Source organism: Cebidichthys violaceus, unplaced genomic scaffold (genome assembly GCF_023349555.1).
Source record: "Cebidichthys violaceus isolate CVI_PGR_0920_01 unplaced genomic scaffold, fCebVio1.0.p SCAF_28, whole genome shotgun sequence".
Taxonomy (NCBI): domain Eukaryota; kingdom Metazoa; phylum Chordata; class Actinopteri; order Perciformes; family Stichaeidae; genus Cebidichthys; species Cebidichthys violaceus.
This window is the reverse complement of record NW_027176461.1, coordinates 1844956-1865744: the sequence shown is the minus strand read 5'-3', so window position 1 is coordinate 1865744 and position 20789 is coordinate 1844956. Positions and strand designations below refer to the sequence as shown.

At 39.2% G+C, this 20789-nt stretch overlaps 3 protein-coding genes across 4 annotated transcripts; 2 read left to right on the top strand and 1 right to left on the bottom strand.

The window, feature by feature from the left end:
• Positions 1 to 567: 567 nt before the first annotated feature.
• lgals3a (lectin, galactoside binding soluble 3a) lies at positions 568 to 4887 on the bottom strand. 2 transcript variants are annotated; one of them, XM_068721805.1, is made up of 6 exons: positions 4722 to 4887; positions 4284 to 4301; positions 3396 to 4199; positions 2095 to 2183; positions 1736 to 1892; positions 568 to 1571 (listed from the first exon to the last, which is right to left on the bottom strand). In XM_068721805.1, the coding sequence occupies exons 2-6, from the start codon at positions 4296 to 4298 to the stop codon at positions 1416 to 1418; spliced, it is 1221 nt and encodes a 406-aa protein (XP_068577906.1). In that variant the 5' UTR covers positions 4299 to 4301; positions 4722 to 4887; the 3' UTR covers positions 568 to 1415. The 2 variants fall into 2 exon arrangements, with proteins under 2 accessions (XP_068577906.1, XP_068577905.1); XM_068721804.1 differs by having other exon boundaries at positions 4727 to 4887.
• Positions 4888 to 6391: 1504 nt separating this feature from the next.
• Positions 6392 to 13677, top strand: gmfb (glia maturation factor, beta). The gene is made up of 7 exons (XM_068721790.1): positions 6392 to 6464; positions 8257 to 8353; positions 9302 to 9351; positions 9549 to 9600; positions 9867 to 9947; positions 10056 to 10129; positions 10641 to 13677. Exons 1-7 carry the CDS (start codon positions 6462 to 6464, stop codon positions 10710 to 10712), a joined length of 429 nt encoding a protein of 142 aa, XP_068577891.1. The 5' UTR covers positions 6392 to 6461; the 3' UTR covers positions 10713 to 13677.
• A 1095-nt stretch (positions 13678 to 14772) lies between these two features.
• Positions 14773 to 20701, top strand: cnih1 (cornichon family member 1). The gene is made up of 5 exons (XM_068721697.1): positions 14773 to 14935; positions 16076 to 16144; positions 18677 to 18789; positions 18883 to 19026; positions 19289 to 20701. The coding sequence occupies exons 1-5, from the start codon at positions 14855 to 14857 to the stop codon at positions 19314 to 19316; spliced, it is 435 nt and encodes a 144-aa protein (XP_068577798.1). The 5' UTR covers positions 14773 to 14854; the 3' UTR covers positions 19317 to 20701.
• Positions 20702 to 20789: the final 88 nt, after the last annotated feature.

Sequence of the window (20789 nt, the reverse complement as noted above, 5' to 3'; positions counted from 1 at the left end):
ACACAGCACAACACACAATGGGCTCAGTTAAGGCCTTTATGATTCCATTTGTAGATCTACAAATGGAATCATAAAGGCCTTTTAATGTTGAATCCTCAGCTCTATATGTTGTACAGGTTTCTAGATTGCACACTGGATTAGTTATTGCACCTTCAGTCATTGTGAACTAAGGTCTGCTACAACAGTGTCTTCTTCTAAAGGCTTCGCTCTTTATCTCTCAAATGATTTTTTACCAAGCTTTTTCATGCATTTCAAATTCTTATTTTTGTTCCAAGCAATTTGTGCTATGGTCAAAGAATGAATTTTCTTACATAAATCTACGTTATCTATGTTCTTACTTTTTGTGTCATCTTAGTCGTGCTTTTAGTTTAAAGCATTTTGAGCTATAGTCATGGTATATAATAAAATTATATAAATAAAATGATATAATTTCTACCACTGTGATACATGTTCACTATGTTTATTGTCAGGCGTCAATCACCAAAACAAATTCCTTGTATTAAAACAGAAGTACATCCTGTAAAAGAGGATTAAATGTCTCCACTTTGGGGTAAAACAAAGAATGGGAACAGGGAAACTAGTATTTATTATGTGCACAGGCAGAAAAGTGTACAATATTCTGAATCAAACAGCATTATCAGTCATTATTTGTTTGTCGCCCTTTTTATTTATAAGCATATAATCTTAAAATATTGTACCACTGTTATCTTTGGCAACAAATCAGAGACCCCATCCCTCTCCTCTCCGATGATTTACTTTAAATTGAGCCTCATTATTTACCATTCCATTTGACTTCAACATGAAATCATAATTTGTAAAACACCACCCTCCAGTCTAAGAGCTCAGGAGGATTCATACTGAAGAGAGGAGGAGCTCAAAGTCTGTATATAAATACTTTTTAAGAAACTTGGGGGATCGGCCAGCGCTGAAATAAGAAGGGGAAAAGGAGACCAAGTTGATTTTCAGCATCACACTCTCATGCATTACAAGGTGTTGATATGAAGGACATGATAATAAACATACATGTACTGTCAACAAAATACAGCATACTAGTGGAAAATATGTTCCACCTGGCCTACAATCTCCTCATTAGCTTTAAATTAGTATTTCCTTAAAACGCCTGTTTTTAGATGCACTTTATCTCATTCACTACTTCGATACTGTTATGTCGTTAAATATATTGGATTGTGAGTGGCAAAGAAAAAGAAGAGTTACCATCCAGCAAAAAAAGAGAAAAGGATTATAACGTGCTGAGTTAATCTGCCATTTGTTCTGTAATAAATGACAAAGTGCCAGGTGGGCAAAGATTGCATTTGACTGACTATTGTGCCTCAAAAACTCCATCAAGGTATTTGAAAGGATTTCAGATACGGTGGTAAAGTGTGACGCCAGGTCTCCTGTCTGCTAGCTGAGGTTCAGATCATGTTCGGCGCTACGCTGTAGAGGACGATGTCTCCAGTCACTCGCAGCAGGTTCACTTCCTCCAGCCCGCCCACTCTGTGCTCGTACTCCAGCAGGTGGTTCCCGTCCACCGCCACTTTAAACGAGTCCTCCTCCACAAGGATCTTCAGCTGCAGAGGGGGGGGATAGAAAGTTTATGCACAACATGCAAAGTGTTGACTCCAGACTGAACAATATCAGCTCGATAACCAGTCAACCCGACAGGCGTACGGCATCAGGTAAAACAAATGATTGTTTTTGTCGTAGCTACAGTTCCGCCACTGAAACACTTTACCTCAAATCGGCGTCCGGGAACAAATGGGAAATGTGCATCCCGCTCCTCCGGCCCCCAGCAGCCACCTAGGTTGGAGTTTCTGACAACTGTTTGCTCGTGAAATCGAGGATTTAAGTGAAAGACGACCTCTGGGCCTTTGAAGAAGTCAACTTGGAATCTGCAAGAAAAAGATCAGGACTGAGAGCTACTGATCATTTTATCCACTGTCCAATTAATACAAGATATATGTGGCTTGAACAAAAGTAATAGTATTGATAATTAAGGATTTTGCAAACATGATCTGGAGGATTAGGATGGATGCAGCATCATCACAAGGCATCCGGTTATGTTATGGCAGCATCACTAGAGGATGACTGTACCTGTCTGCTCCAGGAACAGGCTCCGCCTCTATCGTGATTACAAGTCGGGGCATAATTCCAGCATGAAGTGGGAGATCATATGGCACCATCTGTGAGAAAGTCATTTTTTTTTTTTTTAAATTGTGACAATACATTTAAACATGCTCTGTTTAAAAATGAAGTTTAAAAAAAAATGCATAATGAGAAATTATGATTTACTGTGTTTATTCGGCAGATACACAAACAGAAACACCGTTAATCATGTTTATAATATCCCCAGGAACAGAAGCAGACACATTTGATCTATAATACTATGAACTTGGTGATGTACAGCAAAGTACTAAATATCACAAACTAGCGAGAGGATTGTTAGTTAAACATTATTCAAAACTTTGACCCTGCCCACATTCCTAATGAAAACACTCCAATGAGTCATCCCCTATATTTAGTTTAACACTCTTATGTCATTCACAATGACTAGACAAGAACAGAAAAGTCAAAAAATAAGTTTTAAGACAGCAAGGCATCAACAGTACAAACTGACTTCTGAGCAAAATGACAGAAGACCAAAAAAAGAGTCATAAACATGTACAAAAGTAACCAAACAAGATGAATATAAATGTGGCTTGATACATTAAACATGAGTTCTGTGTAAATATGTCATTTTAAATCATATTGCACTTAATTAACTTAATACATTGCCCAGGCAGATAGAACATATATCCTAACTTTATACTGTGTATATATATATATACACAGTATATAATTCTTTCCACATGTTCATGTTGCCTAATCAAACCATATGTTGATTCTGGAAGTGACGTCCTTGTCCGACTGAAAAGTTGAGCTCATTGCTTTCAATTATATGGTGGATTATATCTGGGCTGAAAGACAAGAATACATTTTTGATAACTACTTCTGAATATTTCTCGATTTGGCTTCATGTTGTGCTTTGCACCCCAGCAGAGCCCAAGATACAGACATAATCCAAATGCGGCCCTCACTGAAAATGTACCATCATGCAGTAAATCCCAACAAGGCAGGAAACTAGCTGTCTTTCCCACCGTCAGCAGTAATAGGAAGACACCACACCGGTCAATAATCTAGAAGAAACCCTGTGCTACAGTAGAACTGAATATACATGTGAGGTTAGCCGGAGACCTGCTAGAGAGGACGGCATTGTAGCTAGTAGTAAGTCCCCACCTAAATCCCTAAAACTGCCACCCCAAGAGAGACGCTGCGCACCAGAGCAAAAACACATCAGCAAAGAAAGGCAGAAAGCAAGCAACGCAATGTTATTTGTAAACAGGTTTAGTACTCACCAGCATGCCTCCTGGAGCGGCAGGCCCACCGTACGGACCCATAGGCCCAGGCCCAGGACCAAAGGGGCCAGGGGCAGGAGGGAAGCCTCCACCTGCAGGGGGTCCCCATGACCCAGTGGGCATTGGGGGAAAGCCTCCAGCGGGGTATGCAGGGAAAGCACCAGGGCCAGCTGTAGGGGGGAATGCACCTGGACCACCAGGTCCGTACATCCCATTGCCTCCTCCTGGCTGACTTCCTGGGTAAGGCACATTTGGATAAGGCCCAGGAGGAGCTCCGGGGCCAGACGGAAATGGTCCAGTTGGGTAAGAAACAGGGCCTCCAGGTAGCTGTCCTGGAGCTCCTTCAGGTGGGTACTGGCCAGGAAACTGCCCAGGGTGCTGCCCAGGAAACTGCCCTGGGTACTGCCCTGGGTGCTGCCCAGGGTGCTGCCCAGGGAACTGCCCAGGGGCTCCAGGACTGGAGGGAAACTGCCCCGGAGCTCCTGGTGCAGGGGGGTATTGTGCAGATGGGTATTGTCCAGGTATCCCAGGACCAGGGGAGAATCCACCAGGTGCTGAAGGAGGTCCTGGGTATTGCCCTGGTGCCCCATGACCAGAGGGATACGGGAACTGCCCCGGCGCCCCTGGGCCAGATGAACCACCAGCAAAGTCACCCGGAGCGGAGGGCTGGGTGGGAGCTCCTGGGGCTGCACCGGGCCAGCCTGGATTTGCAGGAGGCTGAGGGTTACCGGCAGGAGCGGTCGGGTTAGTGTTTCCAATATTCTTTGCCTTGCTTGGAGAGTCGTCTCCTAAGGCATCTGACAGCTAGAAGAGAAGGGGAAAGTGACTCTCTGAACACAACTGAAGCTTCTGTTTAACCACTAAAATGCTGCGATCCTTTCAACTCACCGAGAAATCTGCCATGATCTAAAAAAAGAAAAAATAAGAAAACTTCCATTAATGTTATGAGGAAGTTGTAACAACCGATCATTGCAAGCTGTCACACACAGGGCTCGTCACACAGAGGATCTGAGTAATAGCACAGTAAATGTTTCCATCCTCGGACTGGTGACCAACTAAATCCATTCGGGCAGACTCGAAATATCTTCATCAAACTTAAACATCGTTACGAGAAGCTGTACAAATGCTACGCTGCTTTTAGCTGTACTATTTACAGCGATATAGTCCTCACAATATCTAGTTAACTGATGTTACACAGTTGGCTACCGACCTAGCTAACAGCAGCTAGCTGTGAGTTGACGTTCAGGTGGGTAAACTTAGCTCGTTTGTTTATTTTAGCTCCTATTATTTTAGAATAAGTAGTAAAAACTTGATATGTCACGCTACCTTACCGGAAGATGAACTCCTCTCAAACGATATGTGGGTTACAGAGATAATTTATCCAGCAGTTGGAGCCTAGTTAGCCAGCTAATTTAGCCTCTACCGAGGCATAAAACTACAAGCTAACGTTGGGTCTGCTCCTCTCTCAACTACAACTCTGAGGCAAGGAAGAGAGAGAGCGCACACGCGCATTAATGATGACGTATTCTGAAGGGTGGGCACGTTCCGGAGCACACGCGCACAAACATGTACACACACACACACACACACACACACACACACACACACACACACACACACACCCTAAAAACAAGTTATATAAAAGTATAAGAAAATAAGAGCGTGATATTATATTTATTTATATTTATATTTATTGTACATAGTAGTTAAATGTTAAATGTGTATGCTTAGTTTCTCTGTTCTACTTTGTTGTCTTTAATGTACTTGTTTTCATATTTTTCTTGTTTATTTCTATGTATGTACTTGAGAGCAATGTGTAAACTGGAGTCAAATTCCTTGTATGCGTACACATACATGGCCAATAAAGCTGATTCTGATTCTGATTATGACCTGTCACAAAAATGTTATGAAAGTAATACATTTGGGGGAAAAAAAGTAAAATCCCCTTTACACCCAGCTAAATTGATAAATAGACGATTATTGTTATTTTTATGGATTAGACCTAAAATCAGCCTTTTATTCTATAAGGTGACATCTCTGTTTATTTTAGGGCCACCTCACTCTACTCTCTGTGCAACATCTATGGTCTGTGGTAATGTGATTAAACATAAATGAGGAACATGCACCAGCACCATGTAGGCATATTATCAACTGATGTAATAAAATCTAAATAAAACCTGATTTGCCACTCTTTGCCCCTCTACAATACATGTAGTACAATGTGTACATATCACTATTGAACGCTCTTGAATTCATAATTTGTTAATTTGACATTAAACAACATTGCTAACTGATTAACTTTTTTGGGGGAGGGTTATTCAGCCTTGATTCTAAAAAGGAGATGGAAATTAAGGATGTTTTGCCCAATATTTGGTTATGCTGGTAAGATTAAAATAAAATATGGACAACTGTCAAATCTAAGCTGTTTTCTTCTTGAAGTTGTGTTTGGTATTGTTTTGTAGTCTTAACTCACCTATTTTAGAGGCGTTAATATTCAGTGGTCGAAGAAGTTTTTGAAATTCTTTAGTAGAATCTGTGACAAAAATAGTAATAAAGTCAGAAAATGACACCCAGCCCTGCCAGTACTTTGAATGTAGAAGCATAAATGTTTAAGTAGCTAATTTCAGACCTGATTTTGTTGAGTAGTTTCATCTGAACAACAGATTGTATTGTATGTTATTAAATGAGCGTTTATTAAAATACATATTTAAATAAATATGAAATACATTTTTAATAAATAGTTAAGTAACCAGCAACTTATGAGTAACTCGACTATTAGAGGGGTATTTTTCCTGGACAACATTGGCATGATAAACACATTTTTTAAAATAGTTTTAGTAATAATAGTTTAATAAGGCTACATTAGTTTTAATATAGTACTGAGGCTGTAGGACAATACTGAGGAGAGATTTATGACCAACTTTTGGATGAGGGAGGCGCTTGTTTGATTGGTCCAACCAGTCACAAGATGATGTGAAGTAAGGAAAAAAAAAAAAAACATTGTTGGCGTCTCTACCATTCAGAGCAGCAGCTGCAGCTTCAGGGATCTTTATTAACTCTACGACAATGGTAAGTTATCGATTGTTGGTGCGACAGAGCTCTCCTCATTCACCCTTCTGCTCTGTAATTTGTGTGCTCCTAATGAATGTGAAGTTCCGGACACTACTGAGGAAAAGTGAGACCGCAGATACACTGGCAGCGTTAGCCTGCTAGCCTAGCATGAGTTCCACCCTCTGTCCATTGTGTTAACGTCAAGCTAGCCACAATAGAACGTTTTTTTATCCGGTTATGGATTTCACAATAAAATGACTTTGGGCGAAAGAACATTGACGTGAAATTCACATACAATTGACATTTTTGTGTTGATTTGCTGTGAATCATGAGTTACAGTTAAATTATATTATGTTTTTTTATAATTATATTGGACACAACATCTGATTAAATTAAAGCATCTTCAGGTAATGTCTCACTCATAAGTTATTAGATCGTTGCAGCTTACATGTCCATCTTTTACAGACAAAATTAAAATCAAATAATGCTGTTAATTGGAAAGTAAATCTCATCAAGAGTGCGCCATAGTCATTTATTATGAAGCCCAAGCTTGCGGACTTTCTGTAACAGTATAGGTAAGTGTGGTTAGCTTCTCGTCGCAGCAGTGATGTGTTTCTACACGTCTGGCTCGCTCGCCCGCTCGCTTATCGTGATGAACAATGATTACCTCCTGGGGGTTTTGACAGCTGAACTGTCTTCACTGTCGAACAACATTTGTCTATTTTTTTTACACATAACATGCTTTAAATTACTGTATAGTTAAAGTTAGCTGAGTCTTATTTCACTATCAGTAAAACCCAGCGAGCTAGCTGTCAGTGACTGGAGGAATTTAAGCCACAAGTCAACCTGTGGCCTCCCACAGCTTTTTATTGTCGTGCCTCTTCCGCATTATCTTCCTTTGCATCCTGTTTTTCCAACTCTCTCTCAGTCCCAAACCACAGACACTCCAGTCTGCTCTTAATCTGCAAAGAGCTCTCTCTCTGAGCTCAGTGAAATCCGGACTCCCACCAGCCATCTGCTAAGGAAGGTGTAATTATAGAATTCAGAGACTCTTAAGGAGTTTATGTCTTTGTGCTGGAGTTATGTAACGCCAGAGGTTCAGACCAATACAGTCCTGTTCACACTGGTTTGAGTCTGCGGGTCAGGTAAATACATGAAAATCACTTGAAGCTACAGTCTGTGACTCTGCAGCTGTCTGCCGTACATGTAAACCCTCTGCAAATATCCTCAAAAACATAAGGCCAACTTATTGTTGAAGATGCCTAAATGTTTATTTATATGTTTCTGATTATAAGCAATAAAAGATGACAGTTGTAGTAGTCTATATATCCATCACTGCAGAACTTTATTGTTATAAATGTCTTTATTTGTACATACAATTAAGTTTGTCGGAGGGCATAAACTGCTTGCTCCATATATTCTTTAAGCCAGTTGTCCATACTGTAACAGGTATTTTTCTATGTTTTCCAGTTTATTAAGATATTGGCAGAAATGCAGATGTATTGCTTTCCATTCTCACGTTTCTTTTTTTTTGAGTAAACATGTGGATGGATGAGAGGGAATGTGAACATACACTCTATGTAGCGATGAATACATTTTAATGGGTGATGATGAGGACAAAGATTACTTAATGAATTAAGTAATCTTTAAATACAAACATGTAGGCTTTGGTTTGTTTGCTATATGTTCAAAAACACAAAGACAGAACACATTAAATACAGAGGAGCTTAATCTGTGTGCTGTGCCACTGGTTTTTGTTCATGAATTTGAAATATAAAGTGGATGTTTCTATTGTTTTTTTCTTTACCAGAGCGTATCACTAGTGGTGTGTGATGTGGACGAAGAGCTGGTTAAAAAGGTGAAGAAGTTCCGTTTGCAGAAGGACACTCATAATGCGGCCATCGTTAGTGAGTATTTAGATTTGTCCTCTTATGTTCACTCTTCCAGTTCCCTCATCTCAAAGTCGATGTTTATTTTTCAATGTGTTTCTGGTTGAATGCCTGAAATAAGGTCTGTGGTTAACACGAGCTTAAGACATTTTGTTCTACCACCTGGAATACGTCAGTTCATTCTCTGAAGCTTTTATGTGTCTTAAAGGCAGTGGTTAATAAGTGGCTAAATGAGACGACAAAACATCATCACGCCGTCTTTACAGCCTCCTTCTGTAAATTTACAGCCTCGTGTTGGCTTTTTCAGGCTGCAAAAATCATATCAGTGGTGTTTATTTGTGAAGGTTGTCTTGCTGAGTATCATAAACGTTTGCCACAGAGCTTATTTTCTGCAAGAAATCCAATGGAAAATTCCCAACAGGCCATTTGTCGAGGGAACCATTGCGATGCTAACTTGAAAAATACATCATCTCTGCAGGTTCAAGTGGAATATTGAGGAAATATCAATATCAGCATTATTGACATTGTTGTTCGTCTTCATTTTTGGGACTCTTTGTATCCACGCTGGGCGGGATGCAGAGTTACAGTAAAAGTAACTAGATATTAGAGGAAGCAGTTACAGTATTTATGAGGCGCACAGAGGGAAGAGTTGCGTCTCAATGCAGCAGGTGGTGAGAGAGTGTAGTGAGTATCAAACTAAGCTTAAGCTTTATCCTCCACTATCTGTGGATCAAAATGTCATCGCTGTTAAATTGGATTAAGAGTGTGTTTGCATGCCATGGACTGACTCTAAGACATACACACCTTTTACATTACAAGTACATTTGTGGTTGGAAATAAGAGCTGAAATATCATAGAACTTGTTTGTTGTAATATGTGTAAACGTGTTACTTTTGAACGTAATCATTACGGCTAAACTCATGTGATTGTTTAATGTTTTCTTTCTTCTTTTTTTTTACCCCTCAGTGAAGATCGATAAAGACAAGCAGCTGGTTATTCTTGAAGAGGAACACGTGGTAAAAATAGTTATTAAACCTGTCATTATAATGTCTTCTACTTTAATCTTGTGTCTGAAGTTAATGTTCGACTTTCACTTTAAAAATGTTCATGTACCAAACAGAATTCTGTGATGATGTGTAAAATGATTTTTTTACACATTAGTGTAATTTAAGAAATTGCTCATTGCAAATGTGTCTTTTTTTTTTTTTTTCAGGACATTTCTATTGATGATCTGAGGGACATACTGCCTGAGAGACAGCCGAGATATCCTTTGAATAAGTGTCTTATTTGAACAGTATTTAAATGGTTTTTTCATCGCTTCTTGGCCTTTTTCTGTTGAATGTCACGAGTCTGTGATGTTTCGAAGTTTACGATGAACTGCTAATATATTCTTCCTGCGTCACGGCCTGTGTGTTAAGCTGGATTTCTACTTGAAGTAGACCATTTGATTTAAAATATCTTTAATCATTGTTTTGCATTCCTTCTGACTTGACCGGTGAAATATGTTGACTGTCCTTAGCACCAGGAACATTTATCGTCTTCAGTTACAAATACCACCATGATGATGGACGCGTTTCCTACCCTCTGTGCTTCATCTTCTCCAGTCCAGTGGGTAAGAACTCCTCCAGAGTTGCTGCTCGATGAACGGCACACGTTGGCCACTGCACTGTTCCATCGTCACAGACGTGTTGTGGTAAATGTTGGCGTATGTGTTCGGCAGGTTGCAAACCAGAGCAGCAGATGATGTACGCGGGAAGCAAAACCAAACTGGTGCAAACTGTCGAGATGTCCAAGGTTAGTGCTAGCGTTGATGCTACGTCATCGTTAAGCAGTGCTGACGTGTCATTAATGCAACTCTGTAATCCAGGCTTGTAAAGTCTGACAGATAGGTGCTCAAATATTAGCGTGCTAAAACGCTAAACTAACATGCAGAACACGGGGAAACTTTGGACCTGCTAAACATCAGCATTAGCATCGTCGTTGTGAGCAGGTCAGCATGCTGACTGTTAGTATTGAGTTGATTTCATTCATAGGTTGTATTGTTTAATTATTCCAGATGTTTGCTTATTTAGATTAGATTTTGATAGATTTTCTTTTGTTAGTGTAATTATCTTGTGCCTCACAGAGCTGCTAGCATGACTGTAGACTGTTAGCTGTTTTTTTTTTTTTGTTTTTTTTTTACTATATCATTGAACATCTATTGCATTATCAGTTGGTAGCTTTCCACTAAACTGCCTCCGAAGACTTTTCCCTTTTTGTATAAAAAGAAAACGCTACATCTTTGCTCCTTTTGTATGTTTTTCAGGTGTTTGAGATAAGAAACACAGAGGACCTAACGGAGGAATGGCTGAAGGAGAAACTCGTGATCTTTGGCTAAAGTAATCTCATCCGGTGGTCTGGGATGTGAGGAGGATCCAGATTGCACAGTCTCTATGGGAGAACACACCACAGTTAATGTTTCCCTCCTCCCTGTAGCAGACCTGATTGAAATAGTGTTTGAAAATACCTTCTGTACTCAGTTTTAGGCCTCTTTGGTAGAGTTTATGGCATATTACAATTCACTAACTAAACCTCACCCATCTGGCAACCTAAAACTGACAACACTATTTGATGCGGGTCTGCTTTAGCCTCCCATGAAATCAATCGATGTGCCAGTTATGTGTCTGTATTGAATTAACACTCCCGTAGCTCTTGGAGAGGATTGATAGTACTCATCCTCGCCCACTAAGCATGTTCATCCAGGAGAATTTAAAGGCATTGTATCAGTAGTTTCTGCTACCTTCAGTAGTTTACACTCAGCAACTCTGAACCTCTTTAGTTTCACCTTTTTTATGTTTTAAGAATATTTTCATAATTTAAGGGAGTTTTTTTTGTATGTCGGGTAATGTGAGCATATACTTTATAGCAGTGATTTCCTTTTGTTGTGAAAAACAAACTTCCTGCCAGTACATCTGAACAACCATAGTTACAATTCAGAGAACAAAATAGAGTTCAGCTATAGTCAGTCTTTCCTTCAGTATTAATTTATTAGATTCTAATTTAGGTATAAAAAAAACTGTAATCACTCCAGTCTATAAATGACAATAACACTAAGACCAATCCTAAGACTTGTATGTGATGTGTTGTACCTTCTCCTGTGCCCAAGAACCAGCTGGCAGAAGTTCTGGAGCGGTGCTCATCGCGCTGCACATTTGCCCGTTAGTCTATCCTCAGATCACACCTTTTCATCTGTGTCGAGAGAAAACGGTGTGACTCTCGGGTGAAGCTGTATTCTGCCTTTGACCTGCATATTTGTTAAAACGACATCACAATCCTGTCAATATTTCCACTGAAACATTCCAGACTGAACAATTTATTACTGACAACAAACCACAACAGTCTTGAAAACACTGCACAATCCACTGGGCTACTTTGTTTCTGGGTCACTGTGTCTTTAGGGAGACTGTTCATCGTAGCTATTGCTGTTATTGGTGTTTTATGGATGTTGTGCTTCATTCCGATTGCTTATTAGTGGTCGCAGCTTGACAATGATGGCTGTGACTTCTCCAAATGCCAGTTGTGCTTAACATTTAGACTTGGCAGGTCATTAACATCTTCCCGACAGAACAGGTATAGCTTTTTGAAGGCTGATATTGATATTTGCGTATTGAATGTGCCAGCAGCTCATATCTAATGTCTATTTATACAATTACATTTTTTTGTTTGAAATGAAACACAAACGGAGGTTAACATGTCACATTTTAGCTTATCACAATTTTTAATCCTATGTGTTGGAGTACAGAGTTAAAACATACATTTTGTCACTTTCCAAACACTTGTGGTGTCTATTTCTATGTATTTGGATATTTTTCATGCCCTAAAGTAACAGCTCTTCCATGTTTCCTGCTGATGAACCTTTTAAAACAGCATTTGAACCAATCCAACACACTAAAACATCAAACCAGTTGCCAGTTCTTTAAGGATTAGTGGCTCTTAACAGCAGCGCGACCAGCCTCAGATAGTTAACGCTACAAAAAAATGCACTTAAAATCTGTAAAGAAATAATTGTATTGCTGGTGCTACAGGCTGGTTTTGTGTGAGCGGTGAGAGAGAAGCTTCCATTTTCTGGTTCTGATCCTTAATAAAAGCTTAATATCAGCTCTGTATATTGGTCTGGCCGTAATAAAGAATAATAGGCACAAATGATATCCACATGTTCGCCCATCAGTGTCAGCTCTCATTGAGAAACTCCTTTGTAAAACAGATGAGGGAGTGTTGTTACCTGCAGTAATGTATGATGTCATACTGCTAAGTCTACCATACCAATGCCGTGTCTTAACTTTTTATTTTCTCATATAAACGTCTCTTTAAAAAATAAAAATGATAAGGCCAAAATGTAAACATGACACAAATATGTTTTTGGGGGGAAATGGGTGATTCGAGAAGCTTTGTTGGGGGATTATAATTATTTTTTTCTAACTTTATGTGTAAAATCAGAGATTTGACTTAAAGATATGTATACAGAATCACACCATTTCATATAAATATTTTAGCATTACTGATTTACATGTCAGGGCCGGGTTTAATCCCACAGGTGCAGTGAGGTGTAATTGTAATCATTGATACCATCAAAGCTAAGATTTACACTGTCAGCTTGACGGTCAAATTCTCAAAAATCTGCAGTCAGTCTGAAATCAAGGATGTCTGTCTATATTTATTTTTAAAACATGCAATGAACTGATATCGGAAACTACATTTTTAAAACCTCTAATGTGGAGAGCTACTGTAAAAGACTTGCATCGCTTTAATGTCTGTCTGAACCGTTTTCCTAGAATCTGCTGCTCTGTTGCATGTACTTTTTATAAATTGGTTCATTTGATTAGACAGAATTTATTTGCACACAAACATCTGGTCTCAGCTGTGCTCTTTATCTGAAATATTACTGACCATACTTTCTTTTTTTTCTTCTATTTTTCATAGAAATGGGTTGTAATGGACTGTCCATTGATCATGTATCAATCTAAATCAATCCCCTCATATGGTCGAGTGAACTAAGTGTTCCCTTCTGAGCCATGTATCTGGTTATGTGGAGCCCAGCTTTCCCTCCTACGTGGTGAACATGTTGCATTATTGGGCTTTTTTGAGTCTTTTACTTTAAACTTGCAAATGTGTTGTTGGGCTCTCTCTCCTCTAATCAAATGCATAATATTCTATTTTCTTTCCTTTTTAATGAAAACACACCTGAGACATGTATCATTACCAGCTGCCTCATGGCATCAGTGAAACTTGAGATATTTGTATTTTCCCGTACTTTATAAGGTGTCTATTGTCCTATTGTTCAAATAAAATGACAGTGATGTTTACCCCTCTGGTTTCAGGAGACTGCTGTTTTCAAACTGATATGTATGACGTGTCTGTTTAAATTGACAAAATGTGCCAAAAGCAACCATTTTACAGCTAATGCATGCACATCAATGTACAATACATACAGCTGCTTTTAGTTATTATATTAAACCTTAATTTGTACAGCAGATATTTTGGGATAAGAGGAACTAATTCCAATATGCTGTTAGCATTTTTTGTAGTACTTTATGGAGTCATAGGAGTGCCATAATTAATCTGTAAAAGAATAAGAAAATAAATGTGTAAATATAAAGAGGACTAAATGAAAGAACATATAAATACATAAAAAGATGTGGAAATATATTATTATTAAACTATAATATTCTTAAGTGCACACATTTTCTAACATGTAGGCTACATATCATCTGTCACTGTCAATATAAATGTTGTTTATACAGTATCTTCACACGAAGCCTACATACAGTAAATAATCATCCAGTCCATGTATTTCCAGATATATATATATATATATATATATATATATATATATATATATATATAATATAACTTGTATCGAGATGTTTGATTTCTTATTTTATTGTTGGCCAGTGGTGCCTTTTAATCATATTTATGTAACGTTAAAACACTTATTTTGTAATACTTGTGTACATGACAGTCCTGTCTATTCTTTACCTTATTTGTCCAGCTTTTTTTTTATCAATGTTACTAGCTGTTATTTATTTTTCTGTACAAGCACATCAAAAGATATGAATAATAAATTAGTAAAATTCGTTATACTGTATGCTCTCCAACTTGACAAATAAATGCTATTCTGATTATTTGAGCAGTTTCCAGATAAACTAGCTAATTAGATCAAAAAATGTTAAAGCCTTTAAGTTAATTAAAAGCATTTTCAAAACAAAGCGTCAACGTGAAACATAATCCAAAGAAATAAGCAGAAACATATTATTGAAACCATCTATAAGGACATTTTAGGTCAATTAGAATTGGTAAAACAGAACTGAAAGACATAACTACATTACTCCAGAAGATGGCAGTAATGAGACAAAAGGGACACCAGCTAGCTAAGCACTGACTGAAGAAGAAGACGAGCTGACAAATCTCAAATCGGTTGCGAAGCTGCCTGCATCATCTGCCAACCGAGCCAGGAACCGACGAGCAGAACCCGAGAAAAAAATGGCGTTCACATTCGCGGCCTTTTGTTACATGCTCGCTCTGCTGCTCACGGCGGCGCTTATCTTCTTCGCTATCTGGCATGTAAGTACACATTTATGGACAACTATATATAAGACTGTGGGCCTGCCACTCCAACGGGGCTGATACAAATCAGGCAAAAGAGCAATGGAGGCTGGGCAAAGACTCGGGCTTAAAGCTAGGCCAGCTTTGTGGCTACATAGTCGTTTTTAACGGCTGGACAGAACGTATCCATGCCAACTCCATAGAAACGGGCTGCGCGCTGAGTGCTCAGCATACGTAACGTGCAAACGCATCCGTACTAGAATGAATGGTTCACACCCAACCGTTAGCTAGGAGCTAAAGTTAGCTAACGATAGCATCACAATCACTAAAACAAACACTATTTTGTCATATTATCGCAATGCTCCTCAATTGTTAACCTTTTATTGATCGTAGTCTGATTATAGTTAAAAGTCAAATCATCTATCAGGCTTGTCAAATGATCAGAGTCCAGCTATTAGCTGACAAGTTGTTAGCAGGTTTAGCTAACATTAACGTTCAATCCCGGAACGACAACCCGTCACCTGTTTCCCTGGGCTTCCCCATATTTCCCGACATGCAACATAGTTAATACCGTCGGTGTTATTGTCAAAATGTCAACATTATAAGTGCAGAATGTAACGTTAGACTTTTAGGTAACGTAGCCATGATCTCAAAGAGTTAAACCGTTAACGTTGCTCATGTTTACCCCATAAGTATAGTTACGAGAATGATGTACTATTGTCTCATTCAGAATATTACAATGGAATAAAACTGACCATACATTTTAAACACTACCTTGGTGTAACAGAAAACAATTGATGGGTAAACAACAGGACTGCAAATGGGGCATTGCTTTGACAGTGAGGCTTTAACACTAACTTGATTAATTGAAAAGTTATTATTTTGATGATCTTTTCCAAGCATTCTTTGAAATATCAGGATTTGCTGGTTTGTGTCATTTTGCAAATAGCTGGGTTTTGGACTGTTGGTCAAACAAAACATACATTTTGAAGGCCCTGATGGATGCGGTAACTTATATTGAACATTTCTCGTCATATACTGTTGAATAAATTACAATGGGGGGGTCAGTTGATGCATTTCTTGCATGTTCTTAAAATGTACATTAACATTAAGCTGCTCTGTGTACGTTGTTACATTATGGTCATCTTGTTCCCTCAGATAATAGCATTTGATGAGCTGAAGACTGATTACAAGAATCCTATAGATCAGTGTAACACTTTAAATCCGGTAAGTGACACCACCGATCCTGACACGCCCTCCTTGCCTCTTTGACTGCATGCAAAAATGCTCTGTCGAAAGGTCTTTCATTTGTTTTTAGGATAACTTTGTCCGCCTATCTGTCTTTTTCAATCATTTCTCTGCACTGTTATGCTAAATAACCTGCCTGTTATGAATTCAGAGATCTTGTCAGCTGTCAAACTCTAACGCCTTTTGTTGTTTTGTTTTTTCCTAATCTGCTTTTTTGTTTTTTTACACTTTGTTAACGGCAAAAAGACAGTTGAAAAGGTCAAAAAGATTAAAAGAGTCAAAATTGCAATAAAGGTTTGTACCAATCTTTAAAATGCCCGCTCAGTCCAACTCAGTCTGCAGTCTTGTCATTTTGCACGGAGAAGTGTTTGCAAATGTCTTTTCAGTTAACTAATCTCAAGAGTTGAAGCCAGAGTTTAGCCTGGGATTAGACCACATGCCACCTGTGCCTCAGGGTTTCTACTCTCATGGAGCATATTGTTTTGAAAATATCTTTTTTTTGTATACTTTTGTGAGCATTTTTTTGACTGTTGTGGATTAGAGTGCAGAGCGTCAACTGGAATATTAGTTTTGCCTTTTATTGTTCTTTTTAGAACTCATCTAACCAATTAAATTGACTGCGTTAAGCTGCTCATCTAGGTGTAGGAGCCATGGACAACATTAGCTGGGATTGGATACTTAGTTACTGATTATTGATTAAGTGTAGTTGTTAACTGAAAAGACTTGCAAATGCTCAAAACATGCATGATCTTTATTACAACCTACCCTTTGTTTTGCAAATAGTGTCAAAGTTACTGGTGCAGTAAATTCCCAGTTAAACTTGTCTTGAGTTTTACACAACAGTGACATGACACCAGGCACATACACGGTCCTGAACGCTTCTACGCAACAGTATGCATGGTAATCATGTGAAGTCCGATCAGCTAACTGGATTCTGTAGCAGTGGGTACTTTGAGCTGTTGATCATGGTATAGGGTGAGGCTTGATTGGTGTTGGAGGAAAATGGATTTAATGTTCAAGACTTTAAGTTACATTTTATTATTACGCCGTTTCAGATTCAGTTATCAGGACTGAGCTAGCGTATACATGAGCTCAGTGTTGGCTCTGAACCAACATCACCTGTGGTTTAGACCAGATGGCTGCAGAATCCCAACACAGTCCAGCTCAGCAATATTTGGGGCCCACTGATTGGTTTGTGATTTCAGTAGTAGGAGGAGTTATGTTTGCGATTTTAAAAGAGGGATTCCTCCCGATGCACTCCACAGTACTATCTGCAGTTCTGACCATGGACAAGTCTTTTTGCGTGTGGATTGTCAGCTCAGTCGGCACGTTTTGTGCTGTGATCAGTTGTTTTTTTGTATTTGGCAGCACAGTGCAGGATTTCAACACATTATAGCCCCTCCTCCTCCTCACACCTTCCTCCTCCTACACGCCCCTCACCTTTCCATCTGTGGGCTGTTGGTTGCCCCCCCACCCTTCCGCCCTCTGCTCTTTTTGAATGCATGGCTTCCATGTGGTGCCTCCATCTGCCCCCCCCCCACATTGAACTCTGTCAACCTGAGGCAGGCTGCTGCATCAACACTGCTAGTGCTCACAGCATGGTCCTGCTCCAGTGTGTCTCCGTTTGTCAGGACGTGGTATGATCTGTAGGTTTGTCCCTCAAAGATGTTGAGACACCCAAATATTCTCCAGAAGCAAGTTGTTGATGATGCATGACACAATAACCAGGGTGGGAAATTAACCTTATCTATCCACTTGACACAGTCTAGTAGATTTCTAAATTTCAACTCTCATTAATTTACAGCAATGATAAGTCAGTGGTGAAGGCTAAATGTGACGCATGTCGCACATTGTTTTGCCACATTAGACAGAGGACATCTGAAGGTATAGCGTAAGCCTCACTGTGGGGTCTTTCTTTCCTCAGTTTGGGCTGACATGTTAAGTGTTCAAATCACGGCAATTCTGCTGAATTTTTCACCCTGCTTATGGTTATCCACGTTGTGTGGGATCAGTGCATGATGAAGCACAGTTCATGTAGTGCCAACAGCACGACGGCTTCTATGTGACATTTCTCTGCACATGTAGTAATGTGTCGAGATTGGACATTAAACTGTGACACAATAGGCTTAACGTTTTGTATATTTAGTAAATGCATTGTTTAAATAAGCATCTCACTGTAGCTAATTAGTATTTCACTCCTGTCTCTGACTCTCTGTGGAGCTGATGGCAATTTTTAGACGTGTCTCTTTAAATAGCTCAGCTTTCTCTTTGTAAAAAGAAAAAGGCCTAATCATTGCCTTCAGGCTCTGTAACTTCATACTGTTCTGGCTTTAACTTCTACATGTATTCCATGTGGCTCCTTACTGGGTAACAATTAAGTATTCTGTGTGGACAGTTTAAGAATTAGTCTGTATCTCACTGACAGTAAATGGGCTCACAAGAACATTAGTTGGAGTGACTGATCACTGGGTTTGAACTCTGACAATTTTCATTACATTTTGTTCTTTCCAGCTGGTTCTCCCAGAATATCTCATCCATTTCTTCTTCTGTGTGATGTTCTTCTGTGCGGCCGAGTGGCTCACCCTCTGTCTCAACTTGCCGCTGCTGGCCTATCATGTCTGGAGGTAAGGACACGTTTCAGTGCTTTAGTCGATCAATACAATCTGTAGCGTACAAAGTAATTAGATTTAACGCACCGCTTTGTTCCTGTGATGCAGGTATATGAGCAGACCTGTGATGAGCTGTCCAGGACTCTACGACCCGACAACCATCATGAACGCTGACATCCTGGCGTTCTGTCAAAAAGAAGGCTGGTGCAAACTGGCTTTCTACCTCCTGTCGTTCTTCTACTATCTCTATGGGTACGCATTATTATTTCTGCTCTGTTTTGTTGTACATAAAAAAAGTAAAAGAAACGTTTCAGTCTTTAAGCTAAACTATGCTAAGCTAACCGTCCCTTGGCTGTAACTTCATATTTACACGTGTGGCATTCGCAATATTAGCAAGAAAGTAAATAAGTGTTTCAGATACAGACGTAAAACCCAACATGGCGACGCGTGATGTTACGGCACATAACATTGTAAGTGTTTGACTCGTCCCACTTTGTCGTCTCTTTGTAAACAGGATGATTTATGTTCTGGTGAGCTCTTAAACGGGACGATGAAGGAAAAGGACCTGCATGTACAGTAGACGACCAGACACTATGATCTTAGTGCTGGAGCACTGGACCTGCTGGAGACCACCACCAACAACAAAAGACGCCATTTCAAGCGGACAAACTCTCGACCCCCCCTCCCACACACACACACACACACACACACACACGTGTCATTTTGGAAACATTTAGCCTGTTTTAAGAGAATATCTCGGTCGCAGCGTTCCTCTCACAGCACTATAGTTTAAATTTTTTATAGAAAATGAAGACAAACCTGAATGGACATGTTTTTTTTCTTTCCCTTTGTTATTTCCAATGGTGTGATTCTGATGTTTGGGATTTAAATAGCTCATCTTGGCTCCCAACTTTTGAGTGTTTACAAATTTCGGTAGACATTTTCAGGTGTGAGTTACCTGTGAGAATCTGAGCTGTGTTGCTGAACTTCATTAGCTTTTCCTGTGAATTAGATTCTAGGCTTTAACAGCTCATGTATTACCTGCAGCGTGATTCATTATCATCACTGAAAAAAAATAGTTAAATGCAAACTTCACTTCTGTTATTGCTCACGGATACATACGATCTTTTACAATGGACGTTTTTTTGGGGGACTTGAAAGTACTGTTTTGTACAGTACGGCTGGAGTGCATGGGTTGTTATCATTTACGGAGCGTGTTGCACAGGGACAATCACAACCTGGTTGTCACATCAGTTTTAGAACCATCTGATGTATTCCTTCCATACTTCAGACTTATCCATCACAGCATTTACATGATGTAATCCCTGTTGAAATCAATGGCAATATTTAAGTGTGAATCCAGCGTAGCCAGCAACGTGTGACCCGTGTTTCTGTAGAACCGCCCTCGCAGCGATCAATAAACTAGAAGGTAGACTCAACAGTACAATAATATATCGGAGCGTTAGGAAGCAACCGTACTTATTCTCCGTGCTTTTAAACTTTGGGACACTGCGAGTATGCCATACTGTTGAATGTACCTTTTTGAAATCTCTTAACACTGTCATTTGTGCATTTTGTTCACCTCGCCACCAAATATTCCACAGCATTAGGAACTCCAGTGTTTATTTATTCAATGTTTTTCAATTTTACTTTTTATATTTCCAAGATATCAAGCACTCCGCGTCGGGTCATTTCCAGTCAACAAATCTGGAAAGTGATTGTTTTTGTTTTCTCAGTAGAATCAAAAGGCCATTAGACAAACATTTTCATAAATACTAAGAGTATTTATTGCCATTTTCAAATGTGTACATTTATCAGGGAAGGCTATGGTCATTTGTCACGGATAACATTTTTATGTATTAGATCCCATCATGTCACAACTTGAGTTCATTTGAATCTAAATAAAACTATCCAACTCTTGTTTTAATGGACTGGAATGTTTTAACTCAAAACCTTCAAAAAGGACATGAGTGGCAAAAACACATTCTATGAGAACTAATGTGGAACAGGGAAGT

What these genes read in the sequence shown, in the direction of transcription:
- lgals3a (XM_068721805.1), bottom strand. An exon ending in CCGCTCCAGGAGGCATGCTG is followed by an intron (nt 2,184 to 3,395) that starts GTGAGTACTAAA and finishes ACTTTCTCACAG; the next exon opens with ATGGTGCCATATGATCTCCC. An exon ending in CCTGTTCCTGGAGCAGACAG is followed by an intron (nt 1,893 to 2,094) that starts GTACAGTCATCC and finishes TTTTTCTTGCAG; the next exon opens with ATTCCAAGTTGACTTCTTCA.
- gmfb (XM_068721790.1), top strand. An exon ending in TCATAATGCGGCCATCGTTA is followed by an intron (nt 8,354 to 9,301) that starts GTGAGTATTTAG and finishes TTTACCCCTCAG; the next exon opens with TGAAGATCGATAAAGACAAG. An exon ending in AAACTGTCGAGATGTCCAAG is followed by an intron (nt 10,130 to 10,640) that starts GTTAGTGCTAGC and finishes TATGTTTTTCAG; the next exon opens with GTGTTTGAGATAAGAAACAC.
- cnih1 (XM_068721697.1), top strand. Translation starts at nt 14,855, where the DNA reads ATGGCGTTCACATTCGCGGCCTTTTGTTACATGCTCGCTCTGCTGCTC. An exon ending in TCTTCTTCGCTATCTGGCAT is followed by an intron (nt 14,936 to 16,075) that starts GTAAGTACACAT and finishes TTGTTCCCTCAG; the next exon opens with ATAATAGCATTTGATGAGCT. An exon ending in CTGGCCTATCATGTCTGGAG is followed by an intron (nt 18,790 to 18,882) that starts GTAAGGACACGT and finishes CCTGTGATGCAG; the next exon opens with GTATATGAGCAGACCTGTGA.